General features: G+C 42.0%; 2 protein-coding genes across 3 annotated transcripts in view; one reads left to right on the top strand and one right to left on the bottom strand.

Annotated features, from left to right (window-relative positions):
* HEATR4 (HEAT repeat containing 4) overlaps positions 1-16,845 on the top strand; it is a 30,632-nt gene extending 13,787 nt beyond the window's left edge. The window contains exons 10-17 of the mRNA XM_064486100.1: positions 313-493; positions 1,056-1,125; positions 1,956-2,145; positions 2,816-2,894; positions 3,651-3,814; positions 4,832-4,842; positions 5,271-5,311; positions 15,499-16,845. Coding sequence (XP_064342170.1) covers positions 313-493; positions 1,056-1,125; positions 1,956-2,145; positions 2,816-2,894; positions 3,651-3,814; positions 4,832-4,842; positions 5,271-5,311; positions 15,499-15,729 — 967 coding nt within the window. The 3' untranslated portion in view covers positions 15,730-16,845. The remainder of the gene's footprint in view (positions 1-312; positions 494-1,055; positions 1,126-1,955; positions 2,146-2,815; positions 2,895-3,650; positions 3,815-4,831; positions 4,843-5,270; positions 5,312-15,498) is intronic.
* Positions 336-7,537, bottom strand: RIOX1 (ribosomal oxygenase 1). Of its 2 annotated transcripts, XR_010381028.1 has the most exons (3): positions 5,362-7,491; positions 4,380-4,556; positions 336-472 (listed from the first exon to the last, which is right to left on the bottom strand). XR_010381028.1 is itself a non-coding variant. In XM_010976540.3 (1 exon), exon 1 carries the CDS (start codon positions 7,433-7,435, stop codon positions 5,435-5,437), a length of 2,001 nt encoding a protein of 666 aa, XP_010974842.2. In that variant the 5' UTR covers positions 7,436-7,537; the 3' UTR covers positions 4,962-5,434. The 2 variants fall into 2 exon arrangements, 1 of the variants encoding a protein (XP_010974842.2); XM_010976540.3 differs by lacking the exons at positions 336-472; positions 4,380-4,556 and having other exon boundaries at positions 4,962-7,537.

The following is a 16,845-nucleotide window of genomic DNA, read 5'->3' as shown; positions in this document are numbered from 1 at the left end:
AAGATGGCACATGTGAAAGCAAGTGGGGAAGAGAACTTGACTATATCAAGAAGTGCATGTTTAAAGTTTCCTTTATTCAGTCATCCAACATAATTTAGTGCCTAATGTATGTTAGGTAATAGGGATTCAAGTAAATAAACAGTTGAGGTCTCTACCCAGCGAAACAACCTAATGGGCATAAGGCTAACTAGGAAAGGGTGGGAATGGATAATAGAGCACCTACAGAAGTTGGATTCCATCCTGAGGACACTGGGGGGGGGGGCGGGCATCAAAAGTTTATGGAGGGAAAATAACAGCACCTGTGCTTTACAGAGTCAAGCTGGGGCAAGGAAATCCTCACGAGCGTGTGGAAGCCCTCTCCCTGATTCGTGGGCTCAAACTCATGACCACCAAGCTTCTCCCCAGCTTCCTGAACTGCTTCTCTGATGACTTCATGGCAGTTCGGCAGGCAGCTTGTTTGGCAGCCGGTGCCCTGCAGATCCGTGATAAGATGGTGAGTCAAGGAAACATGTACCCGTCTTACCTGATTAACCCAAGGGGTCATTACCCTGTGCTTCCCTTCTACCCAGTACACTCAGCATTCTGTGGGGACACAGAATGAGAGATCAGAACCAGGAAGGTGAGGGGATTACGTAGACCACATCAACAGGTAGGACCACATTTAGCTCCAAGCCAGCCCAGACTTCACTCTAACACATCCCTGAATCCCGTTCTCACCTCAGTTAACTAGCTCATTACATGGGTGCTGAGAGGCTTCAGGACCAACTCCAGTGAATGGAGTTATAATTTCTAGTCACTAGTGGAAAACCTGATGGAGGTGTTCAAAAGAAGCCTGTATGACCATAGATCTGAGCTGAGAAAAATCAATCTACAGATACGAGATAAAACACCATGTGGGTAGGCTAATATACTTCAGGCTCCAGCTCATTGGTCACTAGATTTGACAGAAGGTCACTTTTTTAGTTAAAGCACATTTTAGAGACAAGAGGGGTCCCTGTCCTGGTTCATTCTTGCTCTGATTCTCTCCACTCAACACTGCTTTTTATCCATCCCAGGTCCTTGAATGCCTTCTGAATCTGACAGAGAAAGATCCCTACTGGAAAATCAAGGCCTTTGCCATTCGAGGTATTACAGGAGTGGCCCCAGCTCTCAATGTCTAATACTTGCCCATATGTTAGTAGAGATGACCCCCAGAATCTCTCCAGGAAGAGGATAGAGTACAGGGGAGGGGATGATCACAGCTTCTCAGAAGTTCCTTGCCCCAGAAATTAAAGATTATTTTCTTCTTTTTAATTTGTAGTTAAGGATCCCGAGTCTAGGACTACGTAAAACTTGTTAAGGCAAAGGGCTGACAGGACAGTCCCTGGCCAATAGAATTAGGTATGAGTTCCAGGTAGGTATCCATGGTTGGATACGCTTGCTTTCTCTGGAAGTTTCAAACATAGGTCGGACCAGATTCAAGACTGCTACAAACCTAAAATCCTGCCCTCAAATTTTCCTAGTTTCTTTTTAGGGATCTTTGACATTGCATCTCTCTGACAGCCTGGCAGGTCCCCATAAGAATCAGCCCTGGGTAAACCTGTGAAGTAATTGTGCCTTCTTTCCCCATTACCCTGCCTTGGCTAGGCTGGTCTTCTGAGTTATCTATCCTGTATCTCATCCCTAGATAAATAGGTAAATTAATGTATTCTCACATCCTAATGGACACCCCCCTCCTAGGAATCCTTTGGAGATAATGTCCAGCTCTAACCCATCCCTAAGATTCTAATGGTGACATCATCTAAAAGGGAAGATACAGACAAAATACTTAGTTTAGCATTTGCAATATTTAATTTAGTAAGTGGTTGCCTATACTTTATTATTATTATTTATTAATAAGGCTGTTTCTGGATGCTAGGATATAGCCAACTCAGTCTTAAGTGACAGTGAATCATGCTGTCCTCTACTCTCTGCAGCTTTGGGACAAATTGGCCAAGTGAGTCCCCAGCTGACAGACCTCCTGCTCTGGGCTATCCACTATGAAAAATCACCAGGTGTACGACTTGAAGCCTGCCGTAGCATCCAAGCCCTCAAACTTCAAGGACACCGGGTCCGGGACACTTTCCTAGACGTGCTACTCTTAGAGGACCACGAAGCTGTTCTAAAGTAAGCACTAACACTCTGGTTCCTGCCATGATCTCCTGTACTGCCAATTCTCCCAACCCACAGAGCATGCCCGTGCTTCTCCAGGCTGCTTAACGGCTGTAAAAAGCACAGGCTCAACCGTGCTATTCATCTGTTTACTTAGGCAGGTAACAGGAAAACTGGCCTGAATTAGATCGAAAGTCAAGCTTGTGTAGTTTACATACTTGTTGACCATCCTCAGTGGGTTTTTTTAATTCAAGTAACATTTATCAAGTGCCTACTTAGTGACAACAGGCTTTAGAATCAAAACGACCAGGGCTTGAACCCCAGCTCAGATATGTGCTAACTATGTGAGTCTGGGTAAGTTACTTAAATTCTCTGAGCCCATTTTTTCATGTATCAAATGCAGATGGTAGTCTACCTTACGGGTCTCTGGTGATGATTAATGAGATAACATATTAGAACCTATCATAAAGGTGTTCAATAAATAATATCTATGTCATCTTCAAATATATCATCTCAAAAACTATGTAACAGCCCTACAAGCAAGCATCATACCATATTTGCAAATAAAGTTCAGTAAAACCGGAATTTAGGATTCTTGTCTGATTCCAAGCCCTGTATTTTCCACCTACGTGCTTTTTTTTTAAGGATAGGAAGAACAATCTAAGAAGTCCTTCTTACCTTTCAGAGAAATTCACCATACAATGAAGATACTCAACTTAGAAAATGAAGGAAACCAAGAAATGCTTCAGAAGATCAAGAACAAGGTAGATAAGTACAAGCTGTTTTCAAGAAAAAATTCAGGGCTCTCAAGAGTTCCTCACCCCCTTTTCCCCATCACAGAAATACTTTCTACAGCCCCAAAGATACCGTATCACTTGAAGATACAAAACACATCTCTGCAGGGTAAGATTATAAAATCCTATTAGTAAAAAAAACAAAACAAAACAAAAATCCCGTTAGTCCTATCAAGTAACCCTCAAAATCAGAGTTTGTTGTTTCTGAAATATTGTTCCCCCCTCCCCAATCATCTAAATCTAAGTTCTTTCTTTTTTGCAGACAGGTATAAAGAATTGAGGGATTGGAGCTGGCCCCCTAGGTTTTCCCTTTCCTTCTAAACTTTCCTTAATTCTTCATCTGGGCTCTTTCACCAAAGGAATTCTATCTAACAGGTAGTTCTAATTTTTCAAAGCTGTTAAAGGAGATGAAGGAATAGAGGGAAAAGGGACTTCAAAAAGGTAAAAGATTCTCTCTTCATATTAATTCACAAAACCAGCTTCACACCAAGCAAACACTTCTTAGCAGGTTCCTTTCATCATGCCCAAAAAGCTAAAATAAATCTTTCATTAACAGGTGTAAAAAAGGTCCAACCAGTATCACAAGAGAACAATGTTCTCAGGCATTTATATACCACCTAATATTAATAAGCATGATGCAGTATGTACTTTATTAATGCTTTTTGATAATTTGCAGCCTAGTACAGTTGTTGTTTTTTTTTTTTAACATCATTTGCCCTGATCTAGATTCAAACACTGAGTCAAAAGGAATTGTTGGTACAAAAAATATTCAAGGTTGAGACAGTCATAAGAAAAGTGAAGGAGGAAGCAAAACGTGTTTACTTGGAACCCAAAGAAGGGCAAAAACCATTGAAACTCCATACTTTTCTCCAAGAAATTTTTCAAGGTAGGTTTTCTAGGGGTGAGTCCTATGCCTTGACTTCTTTAATAAGCCTTTTCCAGGATTGGATGTTTGTGAACTTACTTGTGAGACCCCCAGGATGAGAGCCAGGAAAGGATGCTTCCTTTTCTTCTTGGACACCATCCCCTCAGGTCTTCTGTTATCTTTTCCCTGCTCTCCCCCCAGGCTTTTATTTGCTATCTGTCCCTTAAAAAAAAATGAATGACATAGCTCTATCTGAACCAATTTGAAAGTCAGGTCAAAAAAAGGACAACTTAGAAAAACATGAGTAAAAAACAAAACAAAAAACTGTCATGTGTATGTCTGATTAAGGTCTCAAAAAAGAAATCCTGAAGATAAATAGGGGTGTGACCTCTGGAAAGTCAGATTGGAGGGAGAGCTACCGTTTTTTACTTTATGTACATCTATGCTTTTGCACCTTTTAAAAAAAGACTCCGTTAAGTTCACAACCTTTTATAACTGAACCTATCCATTATAGTGAGAGGATCTTAAAAGTTCCAGATACAACCTAAATGATGAGGTGCAGACATCAAGCTGTACCAAAACATACTTACAAAATCAGTGTGCCCAGGTGTAGCAGCAGCCTCAGGTCATTCAGCCAGCTGCCTACCAGCCACCACCCCAAACCCAGGTCTTCTGGTTCCAAGTCCAGTGCTCTCTCTGGTACACCAGGCTCTTTTCCACCAACCATGAGAATATTCACTTGCCAGATTTGGGGAAGTTTCTTCCAACTGCCAGAAAAAAATGAGAGCGGAAAGTAACTTGAACACCAGCTTTCCCTCATGGCCAGCTTGCTACAAGTTGGCTGACTGAGGCCTATGTTAGCACAACAAGATGACATGCTGCCTCTCTGGGAGCAATGCCAGCCACTGATGCAAGCAAGCACTGTGCAAAATCTTAATATACTCTTAAAAACGTAATATATTCATAACTTTTCTAATAGGATTGTGCTGTTTGGGGTTCAAGTAGCATGATTAAAATGAATAAATTACCCCCAAAGTGGCAGAGTTGGCCCCAGTCTTACAACCTCCCCAGGTTACCTTTCATGTCAGCCATTGTAGATTTTCCCTGCCTACCTCCCTCCTCCCACATTCCTTCAAACCATGCCATGTAATAATCTAGCCTAAGAAAAGGAAAATATTCTTTGGCACTTTAATAACTTTTCTAACATTCACACAAACTCACAGTAACAAACAGGATACTGACCCAAACCCTCCCCCAAAACTGATGAAAAAGAACTCAAATGAAGGATGCAAATTCCAAATAAAAACTTCTAATGTCTCAAGCAGACTAACACAGCAAATGCTACACAGTATACTAAAGCCTAAGGGTGAAGTCGGTACTCTGAAATGATCTAGAGTCAAAGTTACTTCTGCAGAAATAGCTCCGTTTTCCACCTCCAACTGTGGCTTTACTTTTGTGCCTAGATGAGGTGGTGGTTCCAGGAAGACCGTCTGAGTTCTGTGACATTGAAGCAGTCATAAAGGTAAATGTAAGCACACTGATGGTTATCAAGGTAAGAACATGAGTTTTTACCCCTAAAAAGGTGGTGGCGGTCGTAGGAGAGGATCACTCCCATCTTGTTACCAGTAATTGACACAAGACTAGTTCAGGTTAGAGGCATCTTGGTGAGCAACAGCCCCTTATCATATAACATAGTTGCCAAGGAAAGCTGGTCCTCCACACTGTCACAGGGCAAGTCCCCTACTCTGACAAACTCTGGGTAAGAGCGGAGCAAGAGTTCCATGGCATCTGCTTGCTGGGGGTATATCTCCAAGCACTTGGGCTCTTCTAGATGATAAACCCGGGAGTTTTCCACTGTATAATAGAGAAACAAATGGCCTCCTTCACCCACCAGCCGAGCTATACCATCCTGAAGCATGTGCACTTCTGTTTCTGTGGTCAACTGGGCCCCCACGTTTACAGGTTCTCCAGCCTCCCAGCGAACTGGAAGCCCATAAACACTTAGTGCCCTCTCCCTATCAGTCAACACAGGGGGCAGAGAATCGTGGATGAAGTCTTTGGCTCGCTGGTCAGCCACAGCATCGACAGGGGCAAAATGTCCCAAGCGGGCAACCAAGACCCGCACCTTCTCCATGAAAGCCGTTCTCCGCGGATCCTTAGAATCCGAATGCTGGGCCCCCATGTAATCCATGAAGTCTCGAGGCAGTCCCCTACGAAACTCCACATTTTCCTCCATTGCAGCCTGCACTGCCAGAGGCAGTACGGCCTCCAGGAAGTCGCCCCAGGTATTGCGCTGGTATGTGGACAAGGTCAGGTGCAGAGAGTGCACTCCGTCCTGGCATTCTGCTTGATGAATGAAACCTCGAGGAAAATAGAGCAGATCTCCCGGTTCCAGCACCGTCTGCAGCACCGGCTCACCGAGGTCGTCCTGGCTGAAGTTGGGGCTGGATGTCAGGGCCAGTTCCTCAGTAGGGACCCGGGGTCGGTAGACCCGCCAGAGCTTCCTACCTTCCAGTTGCAGCACGAAAGCCTCGATGTCGTCGTAGTGAGGGGCAAAGCCCTGCGAGTTGGGGGGCGTGAGGTAAACGTTGGAACCTGCCATGCTCCCAAACTGCTCCTGGAGTACAGCCAAAAACTGCCACACGGTGGTCGAGAAAGCCTGCGGACAGAGGAGGCGCAGGGAGCAGCCGGCCTGGTACAGGGACCACGCGGCGGCAGGCAGGGCGCGGCCGGGCGGGTTCAAGGTCTCGCGCCGCCCGTTGACATAGCGCGCGGCGTCCAGGTGCTGGCCGAACTGCACCTCCTCGTTGCGCAGCATGGAGTCTAGGTCGGCGGTGGAGAAAAGACCCTGGTAGTAGGTGTGGTCCTGCCGCCGCACCAGCACGGCCTCCCGCTCCCAAAGGCGCCGGTAGAAATGGTCGGGCGGCATGGGCGCGATGAGCCACTCGAAGAGGCGCGCCGCCCGCCGCCGGCTGCTGGGGATGCGGTTCAGCTCCGCCAAGACGCGCTGCAGCGGGGAGTCCCAGGGCAGCTCCCCGCCCGTGCTTTCCCCCTGCGGCCCCGACAGCGTCGCGGGAGCCACAGGCGGTGGGGCGGCCAAGTGCTGGGCAGAGCACAGCAGGGCCGAGGTCTCCACCACGCGGGCCGGCGTAGCGGGCACCTCCACCAGGCGCGCGGACGGCGCCGAGGCCGGCACCAGGCGCGCGGGCAGGGCAGGTGCCTCCACCAGGCGCGTCGGCGGGGTCTGCGCCTCTACCAAGCGCGCCGCCGGGGTCTGCGCCTCCACCAGGGCGCGGGGAGTCTGCAGGGAGCGGGACGCGGGCGAGGCCTCCAGGAGCTCCGGGGGTCCTAGGTGGCCGTAGGGCTCTCGCCGGGCCGCATCCGGGAGGGCCGCTGCCCCGCCGGCCAGCGGGTCCCCGGGATCGTCGACCGTCGACTCCACCCTCGAGTCCTCCGAGTCCTCGCTCGGCAGCGTCTGGGCCCTCAGCGCGGCCATGCGGGACGCGACACTTCTCCTCAGCTGCCTTCGGATCTTCCTCGGCCTCAGGGGCAGGGCCAGGACCGATCCGCTGTGTGGCTGGGACTGGCGCCGGCGCCTCAGCCGCCCGCGCCTCAGCAGCCCTGCGCTAGCCCGGAGCCCGTCCATAGTCGGACCCTCTTCGGAGCCGGGATGGAGCTGGCGAGAAAACAGTTCCCGCAGGCCGCGGCCGCGGTGTATTCTGGGGAGGGGGCGGGCCTCCAGCCGCTTCTGGGTTATCCACGCCCACCATTCTTCCCGCTGCGCCTCCTGCAATTAAATGTGGCAGCAGGCCCTGCCAAATTAACATAGATTCCTTATTTAGAGAGCAGTTTAAAAATCAAGTTGCTTAGGACTCCAGGAGAAAAAGTGCTGGCTATTTAACTCTTCTTTTCTCCTAGTGTCTGCATATTTCAGTGTTCCCCGGGACGTCCTCTTTTCTGAACAGCACGTTCCCTTCAACTTTGCATTGTAAAGTGCACAGGACTGTCCCCAGGCAAGGTTCGAGGCTGAAACGTCTGGGTCACCTGGTTTCTTTACAGATGATTGATCCTTTCTAAGTTCCTCTGCCTACTTCCTTACCTCCTTTCTCCGTTTCAAATTTTCAGTCATTGTTCTCTCTCTCTCTCTCTCTCTCTCTCACACACACACACACACACACACACACACACACACACACACACACAAAGAAGCTACGGACTTTTATACTTGGATTCTTGAAATTTGCTCTTCTCACGCCCTCTGGGATTTTGTTTCATTCTGTACAGCTTCTCTCTCCAGAATCTTCAATCTCACCTTCTCTGAATCTTAAATCCACTTCTCAAATCTGGGCCCCTCATTAAACAGGCACTGTGGTAGGCATGAGGGTGCAGTTGTTGAGAACATGGTGTCCAGGAGAAATTAGTCCATGTAAGAAAGAAATGGAAAATTTTAAGCCAAACTGAGAATTATAACCAGGGAACAGCATTTCAGAAAGCTCCGAGGACTGTTCCACCCGTTAGAAGTCAAAAAACAATACAAGTTTTTTTTAAGACAGAGGGTTGTACATTAAACGACATTATACTGACAGTTTACACAATCCAGATCTAAGTGTCATCGTGGCCCCTTGCAAGATCATGGAGTGTTTTATTTTAAGGAGTTGTCTTATTGATGCTAGGAGAATGTTGCTCTTTATGGTTGAACAAGTTTTTCTACTGATGGAGGAGGTTCGGTAGAGGCATAATGAAGATATACAATGCACAGTGTAAAGAGGAGGGAAGGCCAAAAGGCAGAGAAAAATTTTTGTGTTTAAATTTTTCTTGCCTTGCCATAAAATATGAATTTTATTTCACAATTGTCAGTCTCCATGTTACTATTGTTGCTTTATACATAAAGATTGTCTTCATTTGAATCAGTTACAATAAATTCTCAGGAGTGGAATTGCTGGGTCAAAAGGCAGGATAATTTTTGTGACTTCTAACAGGTTTTACCAAACTCCCTCCCAGTTATGATCATATTGGACTACATGGCCTCTAGGGCCTTTTCAGTGGTTCTATTTGCTCTTTCAATCCTCTTTCTCACTGACATTCCTATCCAAACATTTGCCAAAGCTTTTAGATTTTACCCCTTCCCAGGTGTCACATCTACCCCTTTTATTTCTCACATGGTCTATTACAGTGATCCTCAACTGGGAGCGATTTTGCCTCCCCAGGGAACACTTTGGGGAAATGGGGTGATAATATAACATTTAACAGGTAAAGGCCAGAGATACTGCTAAACAACCAAAATGCAAAGGACAACAACCCCCACCTAGCAAATAATTATCCAACCCAAAATGTCAATAGTACTGAGGCTGAGAAACCCTGGTCAATTACAAGTGTCCTCCCAACTAGTCTCTTTAATTTTCATTGCTACCTATGCCAATTTATAACACAGGCATCTACAAAACTAGTTTTCATAAGCTGTGGCCCCAAACCTGCCATCACCCTACTCAAATCCCATCCATATGCCCCATCAGCCAATCCAAGCTCCTCAGGTAGGTACTGATCACGTAATGGTACAGCTAAATCAGCTACAACTCTCTTAAACTCTACTTCTACAAGACTCTTTGCTGTTCTTTGCCTATGTTCTCCTCCATACCTTTACTCTGTTCACTCTAAATGCTGTCTCCCAAGTATCCTTTGTCAAAACTCTTGTTAAAGCCCATCTCACATTCCGTCTCTCCCTCAAAAGGCTCTCCCATCTCCATAGTCACAGGAGAACTTTGACCCTTTCACACTGCCTTAGCATATTGTGCCTTATATTGGTGTATTATGTACTTGTCATATTTCTTCCTAAACTTACTAAACTGTAAACTCTTTCAGGGAAGGAACTTCCTTCTGCCTTTTTCTCTTGCTTTTAGCACACCACTTTTCACATAGAAGGTGCACAGGAAATGTTTGTGGGAAGCAGGCAACCAGAATGGAGTCCCTGCTATTCATTATCTGTGGCATTAGCTCAGTCAAATTACTCTCTCAGGTCTCAGTAATCTCATCCATGAAGTGGAAATAGTCATTAAACATATGTCATAAAATTGTTGTGAGGATAAAATAATGCATGTAAGGCACTCAGTACAGGATTTGGTACAGACCTAAACACTTGAAATATTGTAGCTATAAATAATTTTTTATTATGGAACAAAGCCCTATATGGTGGTTTATGTGCCACTGGCCTAGTTCAGAGGAACTAGGAGTAGGGGAGGCAGAGAGGTTCTTGAACTGCGCAAGGTGACAGAATGGGATAGGGAGATTAAGACTACTTTTGCATATGCCCTGTGGAAGTTTAAGTGGGTCAGCAGGACCGTGTAAGACAGGCCTATTGTATGAGATACCTCTCTGCACAAAGTTACCTGGCCAACAGCCAGAGTAGGGACTGAAACCAACAGATGTTCTCTTTGCAAGTCCCATGCTCTAATCTAGGGCTGCAGTGTCTGAAGGAAGAGCCAGTAGTGGGGGAGCCCTCTTCCTAATTGACATGCAGGTTGTCTGTGCTGGCAAGACCCTGATATCAGATTCCCTAGGACAATATTGAAAAGGGCAGGTCAAGGATGTCACTGGGAGCTTTAATTGCCTTTTTAAGGGGAGTGGTTTTCAGTAAGCAATGGCCGATATATCCTATAGTGAACTGAGGGGATGACCTGCGCTTCTCTGTTTGCAAAGCTGGGGGGACACTGTACTCTGTTAGAGGAGGGATTTAAATTTGTCTTTTCCACATCCTGTACAAATATCTCCTCCTCTTAGTCTTTCTTGTGACCTCATCCTTTTTTCTTCACCCGACAGTTTGTGATTTCCTAAAATAATGTTGTAGCTATCTGTCTTCTAGTTTCCATTGTGACTGGGGGCACTGATTTACCTTTAATTTCATCATTTTTCCTGTGGCTCTACTTAGTTCTCATGACAAAAGCAGCTAATAATAACCATTTTAAGAAATATAATTTACTGACATGGACTAATGTTCTTAGTATATTATTGAGTAAGAAAAACAGCAGACAAAATAAGTATTACAGTAGGATCCCATTTGGGGAATATGCATGTGTGTATCTATCTATCCATAAATCCATCAACACACATACTACTGAGAAAAGTTTGGGAGTCTATGCCACAATATTTAACAGTGATCACGTTTGGATGGAAGGATTCCAGGTGATTTTTATTTTCTTCTTCTTTGCTTATTTGCATGGTTTAGGTTTCCTACATTGTACGCATATCATTTGTGCAATTAAAAATATTATGTTTTTAAAACAACACACTTCACTTTCCCTAATTCATTTAATTTTTCCTGATCTCTAATCATCGCTTGACTTGCTCATCTGGGTTGGTTTTTTTTTTTTTTTGAATTGATATAATTACCTTAAAAAATTAAAGAAATTTGACATTGAGATTACAAAAGTTAATAATTATTCATCAGAGAAGTTGCTGTAGAAAAGAGGATGAATAGAGCAGCCCCATGTTTAAATCTACGTAGAATGATTTGAGGCCTCTCGGAAAACTTATCAGCGGCACCAAAACCCATTGTTAGATAGTTATTCCTTTGGATTAGTCATTGCCTCTTTTAGTCATTCTTTATTTAAAATTCAAATACACTGGGAGGATATATTAGTTTTCTGGGACTGCCGTAACAGTACCACAGACTAGGTGGCTTGAACAACAGAAATTTATTCTCTCACAGTTCTGGAGACTGGAAGTCCAAGATCAAGGTGTTGGTAGGGCTGGTTTCTGAGGCCCCTCTCCTTTTGGGGCCTGTCTTCTCCTAATTTTCATATGGTCTTTCCTTTGTACAAGTCTGTGTCCAGATTTCTTCCTCTTATAAGAACACCAGTCATATTGGATTAGGGTCCATTCTTATGATCTCATTTTAACTTAATAATTTCTTTAAAGACTCTGTCTCCAGATACAGTCACATTCTGAGGTACTGAGGGTTAGGACTTCAACACGTGAATTTTGCAGGACACAATTTAGCCCATAATAGAGGGGCGATATCTACTAAATCACGAATTCCTTTAAGCACGTTTCCCTTATGAAAGAAGGATACCATGAGAAGTTGTTTAAAGGGAGACAGAAATAAAGGTAAATAAAACAAATGTCCAGGGTTGTAGTTCTCAATCTGAGGTAATTTTGCCCCCTAAGGGACATTTAGCAATATCTATAGAGGTATTTTTGGTTGTCACAACAGAGTAGATGCTACTGGCATCTAATGGGTAGAGGCCAGAGATGCTGCTAACCATTCTAGAATGTGCGCTAGAGCCCCACGACAAAGAATTATCCAGCCCCAAATGTACCAAGGTTGAGAAACACTAGTATAAACTTTTGGATGACTTCATCAGTGTAAAAACTTGAATATCTTTGATCCAGTAATACTACTACTAGGAATCTATCCTGCAAAAATATTCACTCATGTGTACAAAGATATGTATACATCTACATATAGGTATGTATGTGTGTGTGTATATATATATGTGTGTGTGTGTGTGTTCATTGCTAATCATTTCAAAATTGGAAATGACTCAAATGTCTATTAAAGAACAAGAATTCTTTTTAAAAATAATGACCAGAAAAAATGTTTAAAATATATTGTAAGTTGAAAAATCAAATTGCAGAACAGTATGTATGTTGTCCTGTTTTTTTAATGCATTAGACATTTTACTCGTTCTGGATTTGTATGTTGCCCCTTTTTTTTGTTAAAAAATGCATATACATTTATATATAGTTTCTTTGTATGTTCTATGTGTGAATGTGTCTGCACAGTTGAATATCTGGAAAGATATACACCAAGCTGAAGTCATAGCTTGCCTCTGGGGAATGAGTTTATTGGCAATAGGAGAACTTTCATGCTTAACTTAATACATTTCTGAAATATTCTGTTTAAGGCCTCAAGGATATAGAACTTTGCTTTGGCAAGTGTGAGACAGATTACAGTCTAACTTTGAGAATACTGACTCTTGTTAATTATAAGACTATTTTACCAAATTACTGTCAACAAATTAGAGCCCTCATGCCAAATCTGGCCTCACTTCTGTTTTATACCTGCTATGGACTAAGTATGACTTCTATATTTTTGAGTGGTTGAAAAAAATCAAAAGAAGAAGAATATTCTGTGACATAAAATTTATACAAAACTCAAATTTCACTGCCCAAAGATAAAGTTTTGTTGAAACACAGCCACACTCATTCATCACGAACTGTCTGTGCCTATTCTCATGCTACAACAGCGGAGCTGAGTAGTTTTGACACAGGCCGTCTGGCCCTCAAAGCCTAAAATATGTGCTAATTGGCCCTTCACAGAAAGTCTGCCAAGTCCTGCAATACATGATGTAAGATGTGGTCTAAGAGGTTGAACTTCCAACTCTTTTGCTTATGTGCCCTCTAAAAGAATCGTGAAAAGCTATGTCACCTCTTCACAGTTTTAAATTAACATCAAAAATGTTTTTAAGTTCAAATAAATGCAAAGCATCTAATTTCTAACATTTACATATTCCAGCATTTGTATTTTGATATTTTAAATTAAAACTGTTATATCACTTTAAAATGCATCCAGCTGAATCTAAATACCATAACAGTTTGATGCCTACCACCATCCATTTAAAAATATTATAAAATAAACAAAATCTTCTTTGAAGTTGAAAATTTAGTATCTTTTAAAAACTTACATATCTGTTACAGACCTCCTTACAGAATTTTATTCTAATATGCTATATGTTTATGCTTGAAAATATTTTTCATCATTATCACACTGTTACATTATCTGTAACAAAAATATGTATTTAAACTAAGGTTGCAGTTAGATTCTCTTGTCATAGTCTGCATTCCTTCCTGGGATCCCCTGACCGCCTAAATTTTTTTTTTTTCAATTTGTATACCTTTAGGTTCACTTCTGTGCTGTGTGGTTCTATGGGTTTTAACAAATACGTAATGACATGTACCTACCATTTCAGTATCATACAGAATAGTTTAACCATCCTAAAAATCTGTGTTTCCTCTTTTTCATCCTCTCCTCCTCCCCCCAAACACCTGAAAATTAATGATCTTTTTATTATCTCTAGTTTTTCCTTTTCCAGAATGTCATAATTAAAAACATCTATGTAGCCTTTTCAGGCTAATTTCTTTCACCTAGCAATACACATTCAAGGAGGTTCACTCATGTCTTTTTATGACTTGGTAACTTGTTTCTTATCTGTGAATAATATTTCATCATATAGATTGACCACAGTTTGTTTTTCCATTTGCCTCCTGAAGGTTGATTCTAGTTTTTAGTGATGATAAAGAAAGCTGCTACAAATATTCATATGCAAGTGAGACTTACTTTTTATCATGACTTCATTTTTCATTTCAAGTATAATATTAAAAGAATATTATAATAAAATAATTAAATATGTTATAATAAAATAAATAAATATATTTTAATAAAATAATTAAATAAAATAATTAAAACTAATTGAGAAACAGAGGAATACATTTTGAAAGTCAAAATTAAACTGATACGGCCCATCATAATTGATTTATCCAATTTTTTAATTAATGAAAAATAAGATGACAAATAATGTGTTAGTTCTTATTACTTAAATAGCAATAATACAATATAATATATAGCTGAAATTATAAGTTATTTGTGAAATAAGATTATATAAGACATGGTGTTCTTTCTGCAAATATGTAAGTATATATCAAACTCTGGGGTTAGGCTTTTGAGATTAATTGAAGAATAATCAAGTATGTGAAAATCAGGAATAATCCCATTAAATTCATTAGACATCATAATAAAATTTTCCTATTTATTTAATGAAAGAGGAAGATAGATACATACACGAAAACAAATTCACCATTTGTAGTACCAACTACAGGTTTGCTCCCCATAAATACACAATTCTGATTTATTCTTTTCTGCTTGATTCCTATCACAAAGGAAAAATATATTGTGAATTTATTTATAATGCAGTTTTCCTGCACCACCACATTCTAGCAGGGAACTCTGAATAATGTAACAATTCCAAATTCAAACCTGGTCTTTTTGTCAAGGTAGGTGATAGAATGTATTTTATTTTAACAGTTGGTTAGCTCGATTCATAACATTTAAACATTTAGACATTTAATAAATGAATTTCCATTTGTACTTTGGCCCTAAGCTAAGAATTCATTTGAGAATAAGATGGATATCTGTCTTATATTCCATAAAGCAAAACAGAAACCTATATTGATATTAGAACCACCTAGACTCCTAGGAACACTGTAACCTAGGCACCAGCTCAACCCTGGCCATCACTACACTGGTTTATAGGGTGAAAATAGAGCAGTGCTGTGTTCCCAGGGGCTGGTCACCTGAGTGAATCCACCTCCGCACATCCCAGGAATAAGACTCTTTAGTCATAGCTACAAGAGTTTCCATAGTTGCTGCTACTTCTATATAATAATAAAGACAGAAAACACGGGCTGACCACAAAGATCACCAGGTAGATGTCCAAGCCTTGGGTGGGCAATTCAGGCATGTTTTCCACATTAGGTTTCTGACTGGGGTCAAAGGAGGCAGGTCTTGAACTCAGAGATTCTATTTTCTTATTTATTACAGTAGTTCATAGAGCTATTCTGATAAACTATGGCTGAAGAGGCTTTCTCTTTAGATCTACCTATCACATAAGACCACATGTTTGGCATATGTACTCACATGTTACTATTTCCCTGCAGCCTGTGAGGCCCCGCACGCCAAATCCCTGGTCACAGAGTCCAGCCCTGGGCCTAAATACAAGAAGCAGAGGTCACTCATCACTTGTCAAAGATTTACGCACTGCCCGGGAAAAAAGGATTGCGATGGGACCATTTGGATCTGAAAACCAAGATCTCCAGATGCCTAAAAACGCAGAAGTATTTTCCAGGGTCATGCCATCTTCCCCTGGAAGGAAAGGTGATTATTTCTAGGATGAGCCCTTCTCTTGCTTCAAGACACAGGCAGTAGTGGACACAGTCACATTCTGTCTCTTTTATTGATGTATAATCATTTTGTCATTATGTTTATAAAGAAAAATCTATTTAACAGTAGACCTGCTTTTTTAATACGCACCATTTACACAGGGGGTTAAAGAAAACTGACATCACATGAAGTGATAGTGCGTATTTTTCCATAACCCAGAAAACTCATATGCTACACATAGGTCAGAACTCCAGAGTTTACTAGAGCAGAAATATTGAAAGACCCAGAATCTTTTGCAAGCTAAATAAAGAGCTCTTTGAAACCCAAACTAGAATCCCATTTGTCTAAGAAAGAAAATCTTAGGTGATGTTTTTTTATCACAAGTCTAGTCTTGTTCTATAGCAGGTTCTTTAACTGTAATGCACAAGGCAATGAGGAAGCCATGTCACTGGACTATTACAAGAAAACTGAGCCAGTACAATATTTTCCCCCTTGTACTGCGTGGGTGGATGTGACCACTTTTAGATCCTTGGGAAACATCACTGCAGTTTCACAAGGCTGATTAGCAATTCTCATGAGCCTCAATGTACTTAATGCGTAAAAGACTTAGGCGTCATGGGAGAGTTGCAAACTATATCTGGATCCTAAGCTGGGATTCTATAAGAGCACACAATACCCAAAAAATTGCCATGGAAAAGGAAAGACCCACAATTCAAAGTAGTGTGAATCCAGCTTTCTTCCCTAAATATTGACTGCTGTTTACACGCTAAACAGCTTTGGGACATTCAATGATGAAAATAAAGGCAATATAAATCTCTTTTTTTCTTCCCCTAAGCAGAGTCTCTCTTCTGGTAGCACAGTTATCATCAGAAATGTAAAAAGCAATAATTTCCACTATGACCATCTAGCAGCTATGGAACATGGGGGAAAAAGAACTTTGGGGGATATCAGTTAACTGCGTAACAGAAAATCTTCCCTTTTCCTGACTCATGTAACCCATGTCTTTATTAATTTACACATTCCATCCAAGTGAAATACGAATCCCAAAAGCACTACCGCACATATCAAACTTTTTTCCACATCTATCAAATCTGGAAATTCTGGGATCTGGCTACCATAAGACA

This window comes from Camelus dromedarius, chromosome 5, assembly GCF_036321535.1.
Source record: "Camelus dromedarius isolate mCamDro1 chromosome 5, mCamDro1.pat, whole genome shotgun sequence".
NCBI classification, from domain to species: Eukaryota; Metazoa; Chordata; class Mammalia; order Artiodactyla; family Camelidae; genus Camelus; species Camelus dromedarius.
Note: the sequence above shows the minus strand (reverse complement) of the source record. Positions and strands in the feature narration are given on the sequence as shown.

Bases quoted from the DNA above. Each gene is read 5' to 3' on its own strand.
- RIOX1 (XM_010976540.3), bottom strand. From the start codon at position 7,435: ATGGACGGGCTCCGGGCTAGCGCAGGGCTGCTGAGGCGCGGGCGGCTG.